At 46.2% G+C, this 24,533-nt stretch overlaps 2 protein-coding genes across 2 annotated transcripts in view; both read left to right on the top strand.

Annotated features, from left to right (window-relative positions):
* Window positions 1-10,209, top strand: part of LOC148900234 (uncharacterized) — a 42,063-nt gene extending 31,854 nt beyond the window's left edge. Inside the window, exons 10-14 of the mRNA XM_088991811.1 lie at window positions 2,932-3,107; window positions 3,242-3,642; window positions 7,535-7,631; window positions 9,089-9,368; window positions 9,457-10,209. Coding sequence (XP_088847937.1) covers window positions 2,932-3,107; window positions 3,242-3,642; window positions 7,535-7,631; window positions 9,089-9,368; window positions 9,457-9,638 — 1,136 coding nt within the window. The 3' untranslated portion in view covers window positions 9,639-10,209. The remainder of the gene's footprint in view (window positions 1-2,931; window positions 3,108-3,241; window positions 3,643-7,534; window positions 7,632-9,088; window positions 9,369-9,456) is intronic.
* The window catches only part of LOC148900233 (uncharacterized), a 236,690-nt gene that overhangs the window by 166,453 nt on the left and 45,704 nt on the right, over window positions 1-24,533 (top strand). The window lies entirely within an intron of this gene.

Below are 24,533 nucleotides of genomic sequence, written 5' to 3'. Positions count from 1 at the left end.
CACAAAGTATAAGGTTTTTTTAAAATCAAGAATGTACCTACTACAAATGCTACCTTGCTTAATTTACGGTAAATGTGCATGGCTGTAGATATTGCTGCAGTAGTCATTTGTCATCACAGTGCACAATCCAACATTTGCATTGCTTGCTACAAGCCACTAAGCCCCTTTCATAAGGCTCACGTACAGTTTACAGTGACCGTTTAATGTAAATTTACGTTTTGTAGCGTCACATATGTTGTTAGCTTCTTTTGAATCTTGCTTCTGGGCTGAGCTTCTGTGCATCTATTTTGGAAAATGACATGCAATTGCACGACTTTATAACGCTTGCGAAAGTCCGGAAGAAAGAAGCAGGCTTCTGATTGGCTGCCGTGCCGAATATGCAAATTTCAACAGCAGGTAGCCTATGTCTGTGTGCTTGGCGGCGGTACACATGTATGTTTGCGCGTGAAGGCGAGGGCGTCAGTGGAGAGTTTGTTGAGCGCGCGTCAGGACAAACCATCTATGATTTGGCGGAATTTAACACAAGTAGGTATTATTGAGCTTGAATATTTCGTTGTGTAATAATATGTTTTGAATGTTGAAAGTGATTCCATTTTTCAATAAATGTTGATTTCTTTAACTTCAATGAAAACCCCCTTCAATGAAAACAGACGCAATCTTGATAAATCACAGTGCATATGTTATTTTAATCTATTTCCATTTCCTCCTCCAAGTATCTGCGAAATAGTATGTAAACGCCATATTCCTTGAGACAAATTTATTAACTGATCAGGGATATTTTTCACATTGGGAAGACAGTTAATAAATTGGGTTGTAGTGTTATTACTGTGCTATGAGGTTTGTACACACTACATTTAAAGGACAACCGGCACCATTTTTTTGTTTCCCACTGACATCAGAAAAACGTTTTATAGCATCTAAAATACCCAAATCAGGCAGGCTGATATTTTTAGTTAAATGAAAAACACCAATAAAAATGACTTCAAAATGAATCCGCAAATGGCAAGTTTCAGAAGGTCCCACCCCCTTGTTCGTGACGTCACGCCACGACGTCTTGCCTTGCTCGAGAATCAAAACAATGGATTCAGATTCGGAGAAGATGCTTTCTCTTTACTCAACCAGTTATGAATATGATTCAAATAGTTCTGAAGAGGAAAGCATAAATGTTTGCAATTGATTCGAGGAGTCCTCCCATATCAATTCGAGCCGTCAATGACAGTAATGTAGCACCCAGAAAATGCAGAAGATGGCGCCCAAGCTCCGTTGGAAATGGGCTGATTTGTCAGCTGGGAATTTGTGTCAGCGAATATCAAATAGTTGTCTTGGTGCAACACACAACGATTCACCATGGCGTTATTTATGTGTTTCGCTTCTAATTTCGCCATCAACACGGATCAACACGATGTTTTCAGACCAAACAAAGTACCCAAAATGCATTGTGTCTCGCTTTCTCGGTCAGGGGCGGTCCAAATGTGACGTCACATGGGGATCGTCATCAACTCGAAAACAAGACTTCATGAATCTTAAAACGTAAACTATAGCTATATGCTGTTGAATCTTTGTAAAATACGCTCAGTCGAAGTCATTTGAAATGATTTTATAAATTATGGACATAACTTGTCCGGAGGCGACGGTTGTCCTTTAATGCTTTAGGTTTAGTGTTTCCGGCCCAAACACTCCCTCCAAATGCTCCTGGCCCGGCCCCTCTGTCAAATTTTATAACCCAATGCGAGTCAAAAAGTTTGCCCACCCCTGAGTTAGACAATGCTTTCCAAACAGCCTAGAGTCATGAGAAGTCGTGCGCTATTGTCGAACCTGAACGCACCCCAAGTCTTGGATGACAAATAAACAGAGCAGAGTAGACGTGTATGGCTGGTAGTTTCTTCAATTTATTCATAGCACCACATTTGAACTGAGGCTGAACATGAGCCTGTGGTGTTTATTTTCCGGTCCCATAATAGTAAAATTATCAGCAAAAAGCTCCAAGTAGGCGATCGACGTGTGCATTCAATGAGAAGGGGTATGGAAAGTAGCGCCGGCTGGAGCGCGGTTCGGTCGTGTGCGTCCGCCGAAGATCACCGATCCGAAGGTTGTGTGCTTGATCGACCGGCCGTGGTGGGTGTGTATTATGAAAATAGTGCTTATTATAAGGCTTAATTTTCATAAATTTGACGTTCGTATGATGAAAAGTTCGTATTATAAGGCGTTCGTAAGTTGAGGTCTTACTGTATTGCGCTTGGACCCCCTCTTCTGGCCTTCTGGCGGCTTTTGGGTGCAACACGAGGTCCTCAGACCAAACAAGTACAGCAAAATACATTGACGTGATGGAAGGACCGCTACAATGCGTCTTTTTTACGGTCATGGGGCGGTCCTTTAGTGACGTCACATACGGACTCGTCACCAACTCAAAGACAAGACTTCCTGAATATTCAGCGCGAGTCTTAAAACGGAAAATATAGCTATATGCGGTGGAATCTCAAATAAAATAAATAATAATAATAAAAAATAAAATGCGCTCAGTAGAAGTCATTCGAAGCGATTTTACAAATTATGGACACAACTTGTCCGGAGACGTCGGTTGTCCTTTAAATGTTTATTTAAACAAGGAAAGCCTGCTTTGGTTAGTGTTTCGTGTCGGACCGATTTACATTGTTGGACAGGAAGTTGTTGTGCGCATACGTTTGTATTACCCCGGGGCATTCGAAGTAAACCACGGTTGATTTTTTTTCTGAATCCCACAACACCGCATCTCCCCCGATTACCAGAGTGGAGAGCGAAACAACAGCGCCACCCATTGGTTGCGAACCCTTCTTAAATGTTCCCAGGGAGCTGATCAATTGAATCAGGTGTCTTGGAGAAGACAAAAAAAAAAGTTCAGTTTTAAATGATCTTTTACTGATTGGTTGATATTTTCCTGAAATGTGATAACAGGTCCTACACTAGTGACCTGCACAGCCAACCAAATGACGGTTGCGATTGAGAGATCGACATTGCCTGACGTGGATGTGAACTCTCTCTCACTGAATGACCCTTCATGTTTGGTCACTTATAATGCCACTCACATCATTGGCTCAATGTTGTTCAGCAACTGTGGCACAACGATTGAGGTGACTATTGACTTCCCCCTACCCTCCATTTTAATATTCTGCAACAATGGTGGGATTCTGAAGTATGTATGAAATGTTGCCCATTTGTTCTCAGTAGTGACTTTCACATTTCTTCCGTTTCTCTTCAAAAACAGGATGAAGAAAAGTCTATTTTTTTCAAGAATCAAATCCAAACCATACACGATCCATTGAAAGTTGTATTCCGAAGAAAGACGGTGAAGATTGGGTTCTCTTGCCGGTTACCTAAAACAGCCACAATCTCCTCAAATTATGACATTGAGAAGTCTGATTACATTTTCAGCGACTCCAGAGTCGACACTTTTAGCTGTTTATTTGATGTTTATACAGATGGCAACTTCACAAAAAAGGTGCAGCCAAATGCTTTTCCAGTGCAGGTTGACTTTTTTCGAAATATTTATTTGAGCCTGAAGGCAGAGTCTGAACTGGCAAATGTTAGTTTGTTCCTGGACTCGTGTAAAGCCACCCCTGATGACAACCCTGACAATAATGACTTCTATGACCTTGTCAAGGAAGGGTGAGTACTGACACAAACTGCTGTCGTAAATAGAAAACTCAATGTGTATTTCACCTATAGAAAATGACTCCACAAAATCTTGTTCTGCCACATTTTCCATCATGTGCATACGACATACATCATTTGTGTGTGCTCCCTTCATTTATGTCTTTATTTTGATCTAACCAAACGACTTGTTCCTTCAAAGGACAACCGACACCTCCGTACAAGTTGGGTCCATAATTTGTAAAATCACTTCAAATGACTTCTATTGAGCGCATTTTACAAAGATTCCACCGAATATAGCTATATTTTACTCGCGCTGAATATTCAGGAAGTCTTGTTTTCGAGTCGATGACGATGCCTGACGTGACGTCACGTCAGGAATGCCCCTGACCGAGAAAGGACACACAATGCATTTTGGATACTTTGTTTGGTCTGAAAACATCGTGTTGATCGCAAAATTAGAAGGAAAACTACATAAATAATGTGATGATGAATCGTTGTGTGTTGCACCAAGACTACTATTTGATACTAGTTGACAAGCAGACAAATCAGCCCATTTCCAACGGAGATTGTGCGCCATCTTGTGCATTTTCTACATTACATTGGAGTCCAGACAGCTCAAATTGATAGGGAAGAACTTCTTTAATCGATTGCAAACATTTATGCTTTCCTCATCAGAACTATTTGAATCATATTCATAACTGGATTAGTAACAAGAAAGCATCTTCTCCGAATCTGAACTCTCTGAAGCCATTGTTTTGATTCTGGAGCAAGGCATGTTGTGGAGGAGTATCCTGGCTGACGTCACGAACAAGGGGGCAGGACTTTCTGAATCTGCCCAGTTTTTGAGCTCATTTTGTGGCAGTTTTGGGACACTAAGTCATTTTTATTGGTGTTTTGCATTTGACTAAAAATATCAGCCTGCGTGTTTTGGGTATTTTAGATGCTCTAAAACGTTTTTCTTGTGTCAGTCAGGAAACAAAAACATGGTGTCGGTTGACCTAAGCTTCATGGATGTTTAGGGTGAAGAAGGGCTGGTTTTAGGGCATGTTATTTTGGCTCTGTCACGTTCCGAACACGACAGTGGCAGCCGACTTGTCGGAACGTTAATGAATGGAAAGGATCCCTAAGCGGACGGCAGAGACGTTGGTGCTGGCAGAGGATTTATTAACAAAAGGCACGGTTCCGAGATAGGCGGCTGGTAGCCGTAGGCCGACATGAACGATGACCTGTGTGGCTACTGTGGCTGAGGAGACCAGGGTGTTGTGGGCGTATTCCACCCACGGGAGATGGATGGCCCAGGCAGAGGGACGATGGAGGCACACACAGCGCAGGGCCGCCTCCAGGTCCTGGTTCTTCCTCTCGGTTTGGCCGTTGGACTGTGGGTTGTAACCGGAGGACAGGCTGGCTGACGCCCCCATGGCCCTGCAGAACCGCTTCCAGATCCGGGAAACAAACTGGGGGCCCCGGTCCGACACGATGTCCGTAGGGATCCCGTGGAGACGGACGACGTGGTTGACCAATAGTGTCGCCGTCTCGATGGTGGTCAACGGCACAAAGTGGGCCAACTTGGAAAACCGGTCCACTACCGTGAGGGTGACCGTCTTACCACGGGATGGGGGGAGGCCGGTGATGAAGTCCAGAGATATGTAGGACCAAGGGCGCGGGGGGACCGGTAGGGGGCGGAGCAGCCCTGCCGGGGGTTGGTGGGATACCTTGCCGCAGGCGCACGACGGGCAGGCCTTCACAAAGTCCGCCACATCGTCACGGAACCATGGCCACCAAACCGCTGGGCAACGAGGTGCGCGGTGCAACTCACCCCGGGATGACAAGCCACCTTGGAGGCATGCCCCCACTGCAGCACCTTCGAGCGCAGCGCCGGGGGCACGAACAGTCTCCCTGTGGGACAGTTATCAGGAGCCGGAGTACCTTTCAACGCCGCCTGGACCCTCCGTTCTACCTCCCACTGGAGCGCCCCCACGATCTGCTGGCCGGGCAGGACGGATTCCACAAGATCTTCTTTCCCTGTCGGTTCGTGGATCCGCGAGAGGGCGTCGGGCTTGGTGTTCTTGGTCCCTGGGCAGTATGTGAGGGTAAAGGAGACGCGTGTTAGGAAGAGCGCCCACCGTGTCTGGCGAGAGTTCAGCCTCTTGGCGGCCCGGATGACCGCCAAGTTTTTATGGTCGGTAAACACGGTGAACGGCTCTTTCGCCCCCTCGAGCCAGTACCTCCATTCCTGTAGCGCCCATACGACGGCAGCTCCCGGTTGCCCACGTCGTAGTTGGCTTCCGCGGGGCTGAGGCGGCGGGAGAAGAAGGCGCAAGGATGGAGCTTCTGGTCAACTGGGGAGTGCTGGGAGAGTGCCGCTCCCACTCCCGAATCCGAGGCGTCTATCTCCACGACGAACGCGGCGTTGGGGTCGGGTTGATGGAGGACTGGAGGGTGGGTGAATGCCCATTTAAGCAGACGCGGCGTCGGTCTCTTCCATCCACCTAAACGGGGTCTTGGTGGAGGTGAGTTGAGTGAGGGGGAGGGCCTTCCGGCTGTAATCGCGGATGAAGCGGTGGTAAAAATTGGCGAAGCCCAGGAACCGCTGTAATTGTTTGCGGGAGGTGGGTGTTGGCCATTCTACCACCGCTTCGGTCTAGGCGGGGTCAGCTCGGATCTGCCCCCGCTCCACGATGAAGCCCAGGAAGGATAGGGACGAGGTGTGGAACTCGCACTTCTCGGCCTTGATATAAAGTCGGTTCTGCAGCAGCTGCAGAACCAGCCGGACATGCTGGCGATGTGCCTCGAGGGATTCTGAAAAAAAAATAAATATCATCCAAGTATATGAAACAGAAAACATTCAGAAAATCCCTCAAAACATCATTAATCAGATTCTGGAAAACTGCGGGTGCATTGGTTAAGCCAAATGGCATCACCAAGTACTCAAACTGCCCCAGTGACGTCTTGAACACGGTCTTCCACTTGTCCCCCTCCCTAACCCGAATGAGATGGTACGGTCCGGGTCCAAGATAACACGGACCCGGAAAAAAACATGATGACCAGATACTCACAAAACAGAGCACAGCGAGTGGGCGGGCGGGGGCGATCCGTCCAGCCTCACAAGCTCGGGGAAAGTAAAAAGGCAAACGAGGGTGCAAAACAGCACACGATCTCGAAAGTAGCAGACTTACGCGATCGCGGCTAATAAATACCTTGAGCGAAGCAAACTCTCGTACCGAAAGCAGTTCAAAGCACGGGCGAGGCGCGAGGCGTCGTATCTTCCGACACTGGGTGAGGGCCAGCGACTGGTTTTAATGTCCCAGTGTCTGAGATGACGGAATTGACAGCAGCTGACTGAGGTTGGGAGCGGAGGCCCCGCCCCGCTGTCAACTCGCACGTGAAAGGCTCGGGCCACATTGGAGTCACCATTTCCCCTGGAGGGGCATTGTGATTGTAGCTATCTATCTATCTATTAGTTATCTATTCGCGAGCTCGCTCACTTTATATCAATTTGAGTTATTCCGGGTTGAATGAACGCTGGCGTATGTGGCTGTCGCTGCTCACCCACAGAAAAACTAATCCCGTGACTGTGAAGTGACCTTGAGAGTTTTGAAAGGTGCTTATAAATGAAATGTATTATTATTATTATTATTATTATTATTATTATTATTATTATTATTATTATTATTATTATAAACCACAACAAGAATGTCAGGAGTCATGTTTTATTCAATGATTTTTGAAGACACTGTGATGAGGACTTTTCTCACAAGAGAATGTCAGCCAGCATTTTCTTGTGACAAAAGTCTTATTTGTTATTAATTGCCTGTGAGTAAAGCAGAAAAGATAGGAGAATAAATAAAGAGTAAAGACAGAGTGGCAGCAATGTTTAATACACAATATTTTTGTTTCCTCATAGGTGTGTAGAAGATCCTTCATTAAGAGTCAAAGCGATTGATAGATTGTCATTGCAGTTTGAGTTTCAAGCTTTCAGATTTGACGGAAACAATGATCAGGTGACTGAATCTCTCTTTTAACAACTTTTCCAACTGCATACAATTCATCCATCCGCACTCACACTCACGCCAGGAGACAGTTTTGAGTGTTCAACAAGCCTGCCATGCATGCTTTTGGATTATGGAAGGAAACTGCAGACCCATAGAAAACCCACTGAGGCACGGGGATAACATGCAAACTCCACACAGGAAGGCCAGAGCCGGGATTGAACCTACGACCTCTGCACTGTGAGGCTAACATGCTAACTGGTCGCTCATTGCATATAATATACAACCACTGATGAAAAGGTTCCCTCAGCCGTCGTCTGTACTATTTTGAAGGTGTCGGACGTTTCGCTTCTTATCAAAGAGGCTTCGTCAGCGAACATTTTTTTTTTTTGCTGGTAGTTTTGGCCCTATATATATCCCTACTGTCTAGACGTGGCGGTGCCAGACTCTGCTATAATTGGTCCCTGCTCTCAGGTTGGGGGGAGCAGAGGACTAGTCCCTCCGGCTACACTGATTACTTCTATTGTCCTGCCTGAGTATGGGGTCTACGACTGGCCTGATTGGAGCAATCAGGCCAGTCTGCGCTGGTATTACCTCATCAGCATAACTAAGCATATGTTGCCTAAGAAGTCAGTTGTAGGAACGATCCAAATTGAACTTCATCCCACCATGGCGATTTAGTGAAGGGTTTTGCTGTTTTATGAAAATTGTTCTTTTACTCCCCTTTCAAACCATCTATTTTCTTTCGCTAAGATTTTAACCTCATTGTCGTCAAATAAGTGGTTGCTAGCTTTTAGGTGCATATATACTGCAGATTGAGGCCCATTAGTATTATCCCTGCGATGTTGATAAAGTCTTTTTTGAGAATTTGTTTAGTCCCCCCAATGTATTGCTCTTTACAATCTTCATTTTTACAATGTATTGCAGCCTATCTTTTGGATGCACTAATTTTTCCCTTAAAGTGTTTATCGGTTTGAAATAATAGGAATTTTGTGTTGGATAAGCAGCGAAACGTCCGACCCCTTCAAAGAAGTACAAATGACAGCTGAAGAAACCTTTTCATCAAGAAGGTGAAAGAAGAAGGCTACGTTCCTCATCAAGTGTTTAATGCTGACATTCCATCAGGCCATCAACGACCATCACAAAGGTAAATAAAACAACTTTATTATATAGTACATTTTATTTCTTTAATTATAATACAATAGCACATTTATTATACATAAAATAAGGTATATTTTGTGTCATTTTAAGGCTTAGAAAATTTGAAAGTAAAAAATTAGGTTTTATGGGGACCTGGGAACGGATTATTCTCATTTTAATGGTTTCCTTAGGGAAATTAATTTTTGGGATACACACTTTTCGCCTTACACACTCTGTCTAGGAACCAATTAAGTTAGTAAGCCAAGGTATCACTGTATTTGAAATGAATGTTTGCTCAATAAATAATAGTGACATGCCATCTACATCAGGTCTACATCACCTGCACCGTCCTCATGTGCCACATGAACGATCTCCTGTCCAGATGTGCCATGGGTTGTCTGAACCAGGAGTTCCGCAGGCGCAGACGAGCTGTGGGATCGCGAACCTCCACGCAATCCCTGACTCAGGGTCCTTTTCAGTTTGTCAGTGCGGGTCTTCTTAGTGGAGCTGTCCATCACAACAATCCAGAGATGATGCAAGCTGATGCGAGCGAGAACGGCGACGTGGACAACGTTTATGTGATGAAAAAGAGTGACGCTCCAAAGCCAGGTGCCTACCGACACTGTGGAGAGCACCACATACTCCCATGAACCTGCTGATCCCATGATTTAACATCTATACTCATGTCTTCTGTCAGTTTCTGGAGAAACCAAATTGAGCAGAGTACAAATGGAAATGAAGAAGATGCTCAGCACCAACATCAGCACTACGGTCTTTGGTGCCGTGTGCTCATTGTCTGTGGTAGTGTTGGCTGTGGTTATCGCCTACCGCACACGAAAGAGCAAAGGAAAGGATCAGGAGCCTCTTCTGGCTTCTTAATGTGACTGACTTAGCTGTGTATGGTCCATTTTATTGTTGGATGGATTGGACCTGTGCATCTTGGTTTGAACTTTGTCAAGGCAATAGGTTATTTACAGTTAACAAGATCAGGGCAGGACAGAGCGCTAAAAACAGAAGTCTTTAGGAAGGCTACGCACACTGACCAATACTTACTTTTCGATTCTAACCACCCTTTACAACACAAACTGTCATGAGCGAGTTGACAGCGGGGCGGAGCCTCCGCTCCCGCCGTTCGCCAGCTGCTGTCAATTCCCTCATTACTGACTGCGGGACATTTAAACCGGACGCTGGCACTTACCCAGCGTCGGAAGATACTTCGCCTCACGCTTTGCCAGTACCTTGAATGTATATTCAGTACATAGTTGCTTCGCCCGAGGATATCATTCTAGCGACGATCACATGTATTTTGTTGCCTCGCGTCGTAGGCTGTTTTTGCACCCTCGTGTGCCTTTTCATTTTGTTAGTTAGTGTGGTTGGGTGGATTGCCGCCGCTCGCCCACTAACGGTGTTTGTTTCGTCATTATTTCTGTTAATAAATCGGTTGCCTGCACTTACGCCTCTGTCCTGTTTGGCGATCCACCACCTATCCCCAACGTTCCTGCTCGTCAGCTGCAACTGTCGCCGCCGGAACGTGACAGAATCTTCCGACCAACATGGATCCCGCAGACAGTAACCGTATCTTCTCCGTCCTCGCTCAGCGGGCGGAGCAGATCGGTCAATTGGTGCCGGCCCTCGCGGAGATCCGCCGCGACATCCACGTATTGGCTCAACGGGTAGGAAGACTTGAGATCAGTGACGCTTCCGCCTCGGCGGCCGTCCCCTGCCAAACCATGAGCCGCGAACCCGACCTCCCACACCCCGCCCGTTACGGAGGGGAGCCCGGACGCTGTGCGCAATTCCTGCTGCAGTGCTCCATCGTATTTGACCAACAACCCTCCGTATATACCACCGACGCGGCAAAGGTGTCGTATGTCACCAGCCTGCTTGCCGGCCCGGCAGCCGCTTGGGCGTTGGCCGTCTGGGAATCACGGCCGGAGCTCCGAGCTTCCTTCCCGGACTTCGTCGCCGAGCTGCGGCAGGTGTTCCATCACCTGGTGAGTGGGCAGGACGCGGAGGCCCAGCTGTGGAGCTGCCATCAGGGCAGCTGATCGGCGGCGGAATATTCCATCGCCTTCCGTGTCCTGGCAGCCGCCAGCGGATACGGCGACCGCGCCCTGCGGGGGATGTTTCGGCGCGGCCTCAGTGCGACGCTAAAAGACGAACTGGCCACCCGCGACGAATGCTCCAGCCTTCGCGAACTGATCTCCCTCACGGTGCAGCTGGACAATCGGATGCGAGAGAGGACCCGGGAGCGAGCTGCCCAGGGTATTCCCGAGCCCCCGGCGGGGACCCGAGGGGGCGGAGCCGGGATCTTTCTGCGCGGGGGGAACGCGGCCATGAAGCCTATGGAGATGGGGGGCGAAAGGGCCGCTCCACGACAGCCAGGGCGACGCAACCCCAGCCCGGCTTGCCACCTCTGTGGGAAGTCGGGACACCTAGCCCCGGACTGTTCTAGCTGGGGGCCCCCCGGGAGACCCTCCAGCGACTGTAAGTCGCCCCGTCCCCCCAAACTACGGGTCCCGTTAAGGTCCGCGGGTGGGTTCGCATCGCAGAGACTGGAGCTGGATGCCGTAATACACGGTCCCACCAGGACCATGTCTGTTCGGGCCCTCGTGGATTCGGGGGCCGACGGCTGTTTCATAGACCCGCGCATCATGTCTGCGTTGGGTTGTCGGGTTGTCCAGCTGGGGGCGAGTCGGAGCATACTCGATCTCGACGGTCGGTTACTCGCCGAGGTCAAGCAAGAAACCGTACCACTTTGACTCGTACTCTCAGGCAACCACGTGGAATACCGGCGCTTCTTCGTAATGCCATCACGCTCGGTTCCCATCGTGCTCGGGTTACCTTGGCTGGGGACCCACAATCCGGCCATTTCGTGGGACGGACCTACCATTCAGGGGTGGAGCCCCCTCTGCTACGCCCACTGCCTCAGGTCGGCCGCGGGCGGGTCGTCATCATCTCGCGGATACCCACCGGATGTTATTAGTTTCGAGGGGGTCCCGCCCTGTTACCACGACCTACGACAGGCGTTCAGCAAGGACCGCGCCCTGTCATTACCACCGCACCGTCCCTATGATTGCGCCATCGACCTCCAGCCCAACGCTCCATTCCCCAGTTCTCGGCTTTACAACGTCTCCCAACCCGAACAACAGGCTCTCCGGGACTACATTGACTCTTCACTTGCAGCCGGGCTCATTCGGCCGTCACGGTCACCCTTGGGAGCGGGGTTCTTTTTTATCGCCAAAAAAGATAAATCGCTGCGTCCATGCGTGGACTACCGTGGACTCAATGAAATAACTATCAAGAACAAATACCCGCTTCCATTGATTGACTCCGCCTTCGCGTCCCTCCAGGCCACGACCGTTTTCACTAGACTGGACCTCCGGAGCGCGTACCATCTTATTCGGGTTAAGGAGGGGGATGAGTGGAAGACCGCACTTAAGACGCCTCTGGGACACTTCGAGTACTTGGTGATGCCATTTGGTCTCACCAATGCACCCGCTGTGTTCCAGAATCTGATTAATGACGTCTTGAGGGATTTTCTGAACATTTTCTGTTTTGTTTATTTGGATGACATTTTAATTTTTTCAAAGTCCCTCGAGGCACATCGCCAGCACGTCCGGCTGGTTCTGCAGCGGCTGCTGCAGAACCGACTATACATAAAAGCCGAGAAATGTGAATTCCACACCTCCTCCTTACCATTCCTGGGCTTCATCGTGGAGCGGGGGCAGATTCGGGCTGACCCCGCCAAGACCGAAGCGGTGGTAGAATGGCCCACGCCCACCTCTCGCAAGCAACTACAACGCTTCCTGGGCTTCGCCAATTTCTACCGCTGCTTCATCCGTAACTACAGCCGGAAGGCCCTCCCTCTCACCCAACTCACCTCTACTAAGACCCCGTTCAGGTGGACGGAAGAAGCGGACGCGGCGTTCCGCCTGCTGAAAGGGGCGTTCACTCACCCCCCAGTTCTCCGCCACCCAGACCCCAACGCTGCATTCATTGTGGAGGTTGACGCCTCGGACTCAGGCGTTGGGGCGGTACTCTCCCAACGCTCCTCAGTCGACCAGGAGCTCCACCCCTGCGCCTTCTTCTCCCGCCACCTCAGCCCCGCAGAAGCCAACTACGACGTGGGCAACCGGGAGCTGCTCGCCGTCGTATTGGCTCTTCAAGAGTGGAGGCACTGGCTCGAAGGGGCGAAAGAGCCGTTCACCGTGCTTACCGACCACAAAAACTTGGCGGTCATCCGGGCCGCCAAGAGGCTGAACGCACGCCAGGCACGGTGGGCGCTCTTCTTAACCCGCTTCTCCTTCACCCTCACCTACTGTCCAGGGACCAAAAACACTAAGCCCGATGCCCTCTCGCAGATCCACGAGCCAGCTGGCAAGGACGACCTCGCGGAATCCATCCTGCCCGGCCGCCAGATCGTGGGGGCGCTCCAGTGGGAGGTCGAACGGAGAGTCATGGAGTCATTAAGAGGTATCCCGGCTCCCGATAACTGTCCCACTGGCAAACTGTTCGTTCCCCAGTAGCTGCGCTCGGAGGTGCTCCAGTGGGGGCACGCATCCAAGGTGGCGTGTCACCCAGGGGTGAGCCGCACCGAGCACCTCGTCTCTCAGCGATTCTGGTGGCCGCGGCTCCGCGACGACGTGGCGGACTTCGTTAAGGCATGCCCGTCATGCGCCTGTGGCAAGGCTTCCCATCATCCCCCGGCAGGACTGCTCCGCCCCCTACCCGTCCCCCCGTGCCCTTGGTCCCACATATCAGTAGATTTCATCACCGGCCTCCCCCCATCCCATGGTAAGACGGTCATCCTCACGATAGTGGACCGGTTTTCCAAGTCGGCACACTTTGTGCCATTGACCAAGCTGCCGTCCGCTATCGAGACGGCGACACTATTGGTCAAACACGTCGTCCGTCTCCACGGGATCCCTACTGACATCGTGTCGGACCGAGGGCCCCAGTTCGTATCCCGGGTCTGGAAGCGTTTCTGCAGGTCCATGGGGGCGTCGGCCAGCCTGTCCTCCGGTTACCATCCACAGTCCAACGGCCAGACCGAGAGGAAGAACCAGGACCTGGAGGCGGCCCTGTGCTGCATGTGTCTCCATCGTTCATCGGCCTGGTCCATCCATCTCCCGTGGGTGGAATATGCCCACAACACCCTGGTCTCCTCAGCCACAGGTCGGTCACCATTTATGTCGGCCTATGGCTACCAGCCTCCGCTCTTTCCCACACAGGAAGGGGAGGTGGAGGTCCCGTCGATACAACACCATCTTCGGCGGGCCCATCGGGTATGGAGGGAGACCAGGGCAGCCCTATCACGCACGGCGGCCCGGAACCAGAAGGTTGCGGATCGCCGTCGCCGTCCCGCGCCGGCTTACCAGGTGGGCCAGAAGGTGTGGTTGTCCACAAGGGACCTACGGCTGGCCGGGACCACTCTCAAATTGGGTCCACGATTCGCGGGCCCCTTCGCAGTGGAGGCCATCATCAACCCGGTCGCGGTCTGACTCCGGCTGCCTGCCTCCATGAAGATCCACCCGGTTTTCCATGTCTCTCTCATCAAACTGGTGGAATCCAGCCCCTTGGCCCCTCCTCCCGCCCAACCTCCCCGCCCGCAGATGGTCGACGGAGGACCGGTCTACGCAGTGCGGGAGATCCTGGCGCAGGGGGAAAGGGCATCCAGTACCTGGTCGACTGGGAGGGCTACGGACCGGAGGATCGTCAATGGGTCCCGCGAGCCTGGATCCTGGACCCGTCGCTCCTGAGGACATTCCATGAGGCTTACCCGTCCAAACCGGGTGGGCCGCCAGGAGGCGTCCGTAGAGGGGGGGCGGGGGGGTACTGTCATGAGCGAGTTGACAGCGGGGCGGAGCCTCCGCTCCCGCCGTTCGCCAGCTGCTGTCAATTCCTTCATTACTGACTGCGGGACATTTAAACCCGACGCTGGCACTTACCCAGCGTCGGAAGATACTTCGCCTCACGCTTTGCCAGTACCTTGAATGTATATTCAGTACATAGTTGCTTCGCCCGAGGATATCATTCTAGCCACGATCGCATGTATTTTGTTGCCTCGTGTCGTAGGCTGTTTTTGCACCCTCGTGTGCCTTTTCATTTTGTTAGTTAGTGTGGTTGGGTGGATTGCCGCCGCTCGCCCACTAACCTTGTTTGTTTCGTCATTATTTCTGTTAATAAATCGGTTGCCTGCACTTACGCCTCTGTCCTGTTTGGCGATCCACCACCTATCCCCAACGTTCCCGCTCGTCAGCTGCAACTGTCGCCACCGGAACGTGACACAAACTAGGAGGTATCAGAACCCTCCAGCATAGGGCTAAACTAAAACCAACATGCGTCGAAGGTAGAGAAAAGGAGTCAAACATATCTGGAGAGCACTCACTAACTGTGGGTCATTTAACAAATGTCAGAAAAAAAGAATAGGGAATGAAACCAAAAATTCTGAAGATACAAAAAGAAGAGGAGTAGCAGTACCTTACATTGCAGGAGTTACTTATTTCAAACCGATAAACACTTTTAAGGCAAAAATTAGTGCATTCAAAAGATAGGCTGCCAAATGAAAAACAAAGTAATGTAGTTTATTCAATACATTGTAAGAAAGAAACTTGTAAAGAGGGGAGACTAAACAAATTCTCAAAAAAAGACTATCAACATCGCAGGGATAATACAAGTGGGCCTCAATCGGCAGTACATATGCACCTAAAAGCTAGCAACCACTCATTTGATGACAATGAGGTTAAAATCTTAGCGAAAGAACATAGATGGTTTGAAAGGGGAGAAAAAGAAGCGATTTTCATAAAACATCTAAATCCTTCTTTAAACTGATATGGTGGGGTGAGGTTCAATTTGGATCGTCCGTACAACAGCTTGCTTTGGATTTGGATTTGCCTTTATTAGTCTTGCAGTGGAGAAATTTACATGTCACAGCAGCAAAGTTATGAAAGAAATGAAAGTAGAAAAGCAAAACACAGGAGCTACTGGCAAAATAGGATTAGTAATACTGATGAAGTGATACCGGTGGAAGTGGGGCAATCAGGCCAGTCGTTAGTCAGAACGATAGAACAATCAGTGGAGTAGTCCTCGGCTCCCCCCCAACTTGAGAGCAGGGACCTATCAAAGCAGAGTCCGGCACCGCCATGTCTGGACAGTAGGGATATATATGGGGCCTAAACTACCAGTAAGACTTTAGTTTGCTGACGAAGTTTCTTGGATAAGTACAGATGACGGCTGAAGAAACCTTTTCATCGATGCTCAAGGACAAGTACGTAATGAGTTTGGTCGTCAAGATCTGATTAACTCATTCACTGCCATTCCCGAATTTCTATGTGAATTGACAAGAATGACGTGTAGCGCCATTCTCAAATTTGTTCAGGTTTTGTTTTTTCTTGCAGAGGGAGCGGGGTTTGCCGATAAAGCACTGGTCAGACCTCTGGCAATGTTTTTCCCTCCCACGAGGGGGCAGCATTTGCCTTTTGTACAGCCGCCCCCATTTCAAGCTCAGTTACCTCCAGATCCATATAACTTAGGAATTAAAGGACAACCGACACCCCCGGACAAGTTGCGTCCATAATTTGTAAAATCACTTCAAATGACTTCAACGGAGCGCATTTTACACATATTCCACCACATATAGCTATATTTTGCGTTATAAGACTTGCACTTATTATCCAGGAGGTCTTGTTTTCGAGTTGACGACAATCCTGACGCGACGTCACAGAGGGAACGCCTGTGACTGACCTAGCGACACCCAATGCATTTTGGGCACTTTGTTTGGTCTGAAAACATTGTGTTGATGGCGAAATTAGAAGCAAAACTACATAAATAACGCAATGGTGAATCGTTGTGTGTCGCAGCAAGACTACCAATTGCGGTAAAACGCATAAAGAAGGTGTTAAGTTGACACAAATTCCCAGCAGACAAACCAGCCCATTTCCAACAGAGCTTGTGCGCCATCTTGTGCATTTTCTGGGACGCTACATTGGAGTCCAGATGGCTCGAATTGATAGGGAAGAACTTCTTTAATCGATTGCAAACATTTATGCTTTCCTCTTCAGAACAATTTCAATCATATTCATAACTGGATGAGGAACAAGAAAGCATCTTCTCTGAATCTGAACTCTCTTAAAGGACAACTGACGCCTCCGGACAAGTTGTGTCCATTATTTGTAAAATCACTTCAAATGACTTCTACTGAGTGTATTTTACAAAGATTCCACTGCATATAGCTATATTTTACGTTTTAAGACTCATGCTGAATATTCAGGAAGTCTTGTTTTTGAGTTGGTGACAATTCCTCCAAAGGCGTCACAGGCAGGTAGCACTGTGAACGACGAGGAAAAGACAACACGAGACAAACGTGTTAATCAGCTTCACACAGCTGCATTTATATCTGACTTATTTACTCATCAAAACATCAATTCAGCAATTTCAATATCAGAATACATCAATGTGTAGATCTATCCATTCAACTTCTATACATTATATATATCCTCCACATTCGCACATGCGTATGCACGTCTGCACGCTCGTGTGTGTTGTGCTGGGAACTACAATTGACATCCCAAAATCTATATTCATCAAAGCCACAAAACATTCATCAAAGCCACAAAACATTCATCAAAGCCACAAAACTACGGTTTCATATATAGCATCGCCCAACAAGTCCCCGATTACTTTAACATCTTGAGGATGTCTAAAAATTATTATTTTGAATACCTGTGAACGACGAGGAAAAGACGACACGAGACAAACGTGTTAATCGGCATTGATGAATGACTGCGCATGCGTGAGCTGAGCCTCCATTGTCTTCCTCTGTTCCAATCACAGGCGCGTAGCGCCCTCTCCTGACTTGGTAGTCTAATCGAATAACATACAGTAACGGAGGTCGTTTTTACCCCCTACACACGCTCCCCTGCTTTAAGGGATGTCCCCCGACATCTTGACTATATCAGTTAGGACACACAAAAATGGTGTCGGTTGTCCTTTAAGCCATTGTTTTGATTCTGGAGCAAGGCAGTTTGTGAAGGAGTATCCTGCCGTGACGTCACGAATAAGGGGGCGGGACTTTCTGAATCTCCCCAGTTTCTAGCTCATTTGTGGCAGTTTTGGGACACTAAGTCATTTTTATTGGTGTTTTGCATTTGACTAAAAATATAACACGTTTTTCTGACAAAAAATGGTGTTGGTTGTCCTTTAACTCTTTTTTTTCTGATGAACGAAGAGACTGTTCTTACGCTGCATTGAATGTAAATAAAACTCAATACACTGTGGGTCCTGCAATTCGAGTAAAAACTACAAAAACCCTGGCACTGGGGCGGACACATTTATGCACATTGGTTAAGTTTGTGATGTAATATAGGGAAAGACATGCCCATTTCACGGTAAGAAAAGAGCATTGTCATCAAATGGTGAGTATAGTTTTGCTTTTTTGATTGTTGCTGTGCCGATGACCATTTTGTGTTTGGGAGCCTTTTACTGAGTGAGTTGCTTGTTCTGTACCCACAAGGGGACATAAGTCTTGTTGCGCCGGTCCCAAGTCAGGATAAACACAGAGGGTTGTGTAAGGAAGGACATCCAACGTAAAAGCTTGGCCAAAACAAACATGTGGATCAAACCTCTGAAGATGGAGGACACTGATTCGCTGTGGCGATCCATTGAAGGCCGAAAAGCCGAAAGGAAAAGAAGTTTGAGTTAAAAATAACGGTTATCACACATATATTATCCAGTCATAAATTTGGGACAAATACCTTGTATTATAAACCCTTCCTACGATTGGGTGGCAATTAGTTCAGGATGCCACAAGACGGATCTAAAATACTCTCCAGTCAAGAGTCAAGAGGATTAAGTGGCTTGGATAATGGATGGATCGGAATCGAACCACATCTAAAGTCCAAATGATATGAATACACATTATAATACACTGCTGGAAAACGTAGAAAAGAAAATTAGTTCCACCATTGACATGAGCAAATTTTGACTTTGAGATGAATACTTGCAGTCTGTGTCTTTTTGTTAGCGGATCTGCTTCTAATTCTACTTTAAAAATGTAGGAATTTATATGCAAACATCCACCAAAGCCTGTCTTTTCAAATGAATGTTAGAGGGCTAATTATATTTTATTATTTTACCCTTACATTTGAACGGACATCGGGCATACTCCCACGTATGCGGCTATTTTGTGCTACACCATAACTGCTTTGTATTTAAAAAAATCACCATTAATGAAAAATTTAAAGTGAAAATGACATTGTGAATTAATTCTGGAAGCTAAACTAAAAAAAATAATCAGAATTGTTACTTTTTTATGATACACTGAATTTTTGTATGAATTTTTATGAATGATAAAGCACGTGAATGTAAAACAAAACGGTTTGACTGAATAAAGATTGAAACTGTAAGTCATACACACAATAATAAAAACAAACTTAAAATTGCTTTTTTTCTCCGTTGTTTTTAATAACACTGTCCACGTCAAAATTATGAGACCTTCTCAGTACCTGTAGTTAACATCAGGTTTTTGAGATTATGTTCAGACGATGAAGCATACTCTAAATCAGTGGTGTCAAACATACGGTCCACGGGCAGGAACCGCCCCAAGGAGGCTCACAGCTTAATTTAAAAGTGGAAAAAAATGCACAGACGACATGGAATTCATATTTTTAAAGTGGTGCAATTCAAAGATTGTCCACTAGGGGACAGAGTGGTGCTGTTTCGATCAACGTAGAAGAAAACAGCTGTGTTTTTTTTAAACTGCGGTTTCAACACCCTCATTAGCCAAAATGTCATCTACCGGTCGAAATCCAGCGAGAAATAATTGATTTGCAATGTGATGTAGATTTGAATTTACCTGCGTAGGTATGGACAAATTTTTTGCTTTCTCGGTCAGGCATTGTCATCAACTCCAAAACAAGACTTCTTGAATATTCACCGGGAGTCTTAAAACATAAAATATAGCTGTATGCCGTGGAATCTTTGTAAAATACGCTCAGTAGAAGTGATTTTACAAATTATGGACAAAACTTATCCGGAGGCGTCGGTTGTCCTTTAAAGTCTTGAATCAGATGAGAAATAAAGACAAAAAACCAATTGTGAGAATGTTCTTTACTATTCACACAATAATATAAACACAGGATCAGAGAAATAAAACAAAAATGATGGAATAAACATCAACACGAGTGAACATGAGATCAGTCATGGGACAGTTGAGGATCTGCAGAAATCATTTGATATGATGAACCATATCTTGATTAAACAACTGGAGCATTGTGGAGGGGGTATGTCCTTTCACTAGCAAATGTTCTGCTTAAAAGAATGTCTCATGTTTGGGAATTAAATCGATTCGTTTGCCTTGACGGAAGTACTCTGGTGAGAAGATGCAACATAGATTTGATATAACCATCTCAGAGTTCAAAAAAGTAAAAATATGGTTTGCTAAAAACGAGTTGTCGAAATAATCAGCCAGATTAATTGGAATGTTTTTTTAAACAAACCTCCCAATGATACACAGTATATTTACTATTTTAAAGGTTGTCAATGTGGTTGATAATCAATGGGAGTGGGTGTGGGCATTGAGACACGTACAAGTTCATCTTTGTCCGTAGCAGTCCCTAATGCAGAGGAATTGGAAGGCATTGATTTAGAAAACATCTGTAGTAAAGCCAGGTCGTGTCGGCCTTCTTGAGTGAAGGTGTCCGGTTCTCTCTGTGCCAAGTCCGTCGGTTTCTTCACACTTTCCAAAATGGAACACTACAGTACAGTGATACCTTACGAACTTTGTGATACCTTACGAACCTTACGGCTTACGAACTTAATTGGTTCCCAGACAGAGTGTGTAAGGCGAAAACTGTGCATCCGAAAAATTAATTTCCCATAGGAAACCATTACAATGAGAATAATCCGTTCCCAGCTCCCCATAGAACACAATGTTCTACTTTCTAATTTTGTAAGCCTTAAAACTATACAAAATATATACTACTTTATGTATAATAAATGTGCTATGGTATTAAAATTAAAGAAATAAACTGTACTGCATCATAAAGTCGTTTTATTTACCTTTGTGATGGTTGTTGATGGCTTGATGGAATGGAGTGGCCGGTTTCCTCAGCATTAAACACTTGATGAGGAACGTAACCTTCTTCTTTCACCATCTTGAGGAATGACCCCTTGTAGGTGCTTTCTCTGCGATAATTGTACCTTTTTCCTCATCAATTGTGTTCTGTTTAGCTGGGTTGATAGTTTTTTGCATCAAGTGTACAGATGGCTTGTGCGGTTTATTTGTGGAGCCTGATTGATTGGATATTTTAACCTTGCAGTCTACACTCTGCCTTTGAACTATCAAAGTTGAAACTATCTCACTGTCATCTGCCTGTCTCTTGAATGTTTAACCACCCCCCCTCACTGCTGTGTTGTTGACCAATCACGTGGCTTTAACCGAAGACTGGGGGCGGGGAATAGGGACTCGTTCGCGAACGACACATCACTCATTGAGGCAGCTCTGTGTGTATCCCGAAAAAAGTTCGTATGCCAAGATAAAACTTTCATAAATTTAATGTTCGTAAACCGAAAAGTTAGTAAAAAGGAGTTCATAAACGGAGGTATCACTGTACACTGTAAATGTCCAACCTTTTTGACCAAAGATCGACTTTGGAAACTACTAATCTCCCCCGGTCAACCCAGTGTGCAAGCATACACATTTGCACTAACACTAGTGGCAAACATGCACCGACAACCAACGAATCGAAACAAAACAAATCCCGCTGCCCCGCATTGCGATCAAATTGGGATTAGTCCTCGGGTTGCCAGTCCACCGTGAAGTGATACATTGAACGTACCATGCCTGATTATGGACTGTGTCACGTAGCCTTTCATGGACCAAGGAAAAATGAAATTTGATTGTAAGACATATAATAGATGTGTTGGTGCTCTACTTCATCTTCCTGACCTCATTTATCCGTCTCGAGGGTAGCAGGGTTGCTGGAGCCTATCCCAGCCATCTTCAAGCACGAGGCAGGGGGACACTCTGAATTGGTTGCCAGCCAATCGCAGGGCACACTGGGTGCTATACTTGATAAACCAAATGCTCGCTGCTTCGCCTACAGTGAGCTCCCACTGTAGCCCTGCAGTTTAGCATTCGAGGCAAACAAACGTGATGGTTGACCTTTCCCGTATATTCTCGTTCACGTGTACATTGAAAGTTATGCAGGTTTATCGTTGGGGGTTATTTTGAGTACTTTCCATGCTTTTTTGTGTATTGTTTTTATTATGACTATTTAAAATTTTGTGAAGCACTTGGTGGGTTTACCTGTAAAAATTGCTATACTGTATAAATAAATCTAACTTACTCCCACCCTTTTATTTTCTTTGATTTTTGTATAACGTCCTACAGAAGAAAATGCTCAAGCCGTATTTTACAAATATTAAATACAGGTTTAGAAAAATCAGTTTTTGTCTTTAAAAAAGGAAAATCTGTTGCAGTATTTATTGAAAGTAAGCAAAAAATAATACTGTGATAAAAATAGTTTAGAAATACTCATCAGACTGTATGTACAGTACATTGTTACAGGAACAGACAATAAAAAAGGGAAGAGCAAGACAAAGAAGAGCAACATGACTTCCACAGGACACGAATGAAATTACAATAAAAAATGAAATACAATTTGTACTTTTGACTGAAGTGTTAAAGACATCTAGTTTCTTCCAATTTGCCATGGAGCTTAAAGGACAAAACGACAATTGTTTTTGTTTCCTAAGTGTCATCAGAAAATACCCAAACACGCAGGCTGATATTTTTAGTCAAATGCAAAACACCAATAAAAATGACTTAAAGTGTCCCAAAACTGCAACAAATGAGCTGGAAACTGGGGAGATTCAGAAAGTCCCGTCCCCTTGTTCGTGATGTCACGCCAGGATACTCCTTCACAAACTACCTTGCTCCAGAATAAAAAGAATGGCTTCAGAGTTCAGATTCGGAGAAGATGCTTTCTTGTTACTCATCCAGTTTATGAATATGATTCAAATAGTTCTGAAGAGGAAAGCATAAATGTTTGCAATCGATTAAAGAAGTCCTTCCGTATCAATTCGAGCCGTCTGGACTCCAATGAAGCGCCCAGAAAATGCACAAGATGGCAGACAAGCGCCGCTGGAAATGGGCTGATTTGTCCACTGGGAATTTGTGTAAACTTACACCTTCTTTATGCGTGTTACCGCAATTGGCTGCGACACACTACGATTCACCATCGTGTTATGTAGTTTTCCTTCTAACTTTGCGATCAAAACGATGTTTTCAGAGGAAAAAAGTACCCAAAATGCATTGTGTGTTGCTTTCTCGGTCAGGGGCGTTCCCTCCGTGACGTCACTTAGGGCATCGTCATCAACTCGAAAGCAAGACTTCATGAATATTCAGCGCGAGTCTTAAAACGTAAAATAAAGCTATATGCGGTGGGATCTTTGTAAACTGCGCTCAGTAGAAGTGATTTTATCAATTATGGACGCAACTTGTCCGGGGTGTCGGTTGTCATTGAAGTGAAACCATCGTGAGCGAGAGCGTAGGAGAGCGAAAGAAAGAAAGAAGACCAAGGGGTAGAACCTCGCCCAACAACTACAGTACATATCTTCAGCTTTGGTCATGAATACACAACATAAATGACAGAAATGAGTAATAATAAATAAAAACAATAAAGAATACGGCTTGATATAAAGTCTTTGTAAAAAGTTTGCAAGAAATGTTTGAGCTTGTCTACTCGCAAGTGGGCTTCACAGAGGTTTCAGGTTCAGTGAAATTGGTCCGCCCTAGTAGAGTCTTTTCTGTTCTTCTGTGTGTTCAACATCTTGCTGTTCAGAAAAGTCATCTCTAAAGATGAGGGCTTTTAGTTTGTGTGGTTGGAGAGACAAGCTATAAGTAGGTCGGGGTGGGAAAGGGAGAAAGGAAAGAGTTCTTGCAAGCAAGTTGAACGAGACAACCTGGAATTTTACTCACTCGCATTTAAAGTGGCCCGAGCTTCACTTACCAACGACTAATATATGGCTTTAGTTTTTTTGATATTCAAAACTTTCCATTTGGCTTATATATAGATATACAGTGACACCTTGGCTTACAAACTTAATTGGTTCCCAGAAAGTGTGTGAAAGGTGTGTACGTTGTGAGGCAGACACACTAGAAACTTCATTAATAGCTGGTTCCCTTGCTTGTATGCTCTCTTCAAATTGTACAGATGGCTTGTGCGGGTTATTTGTGGATCCTGGGATATTTTAACCTTGCAGTCTACATTCTGCCTTTGAACTATTAATAACGTTGAAACGAGGCCAAATTTCACTGTGTTTTCTATCCATTTTCTCACCATTTCACTTTTCTTTTTTGTTTCAAGCTCTGGTGTCTCCCTTTCGTGTGTGTTTCTGTATCCCATCCCCCCGCTCACTGCTGCGTGTGTCCCCTACCTCCTCTACCACGGATCTTGACCAATCACGTGCGGCTTCAACCAAAGACTAGGGCCGGGGAATAGAGGGAAAAACAAAGCCGGCTGCCATTTCAGGAGCTCCAAAAAACGACACATCACCCATTTCCCGAAAAATAGTTCGTTTGCCAAGGATAAAGCGTTCGTTTGTAAGCCGAGGTATCGCTATATATAAACATACATACATACATACATACATACATACATATATATATATATATATATATATATATATATATATATATATATATATATATATATATATATATATATATATATAGATATATATATATATATATATATATATATATATAGA

Source organism: Hippocampus bargibanti, linkage group LG03 (genome assembly GCF_051943395.1).
Source record: "Hippocampus bargibanti isolate YZ-2025 linkage group LG03, ASM5194339v1, whole genome shotgun sequence".
In the NCBI taxonomy this organism is placed as follows: Eukaryota; Metazoa; Chordata; class Actinopteri; order Syngnathiformes; family Syngnathidae; genus Hippocampus; species Hippocampus bargibanti.
The sequence above is the reverse complement of the archived record's forward strand: the minus strand, read 5'-3'. Positions and strand labels throughout refer to the sequence as shown.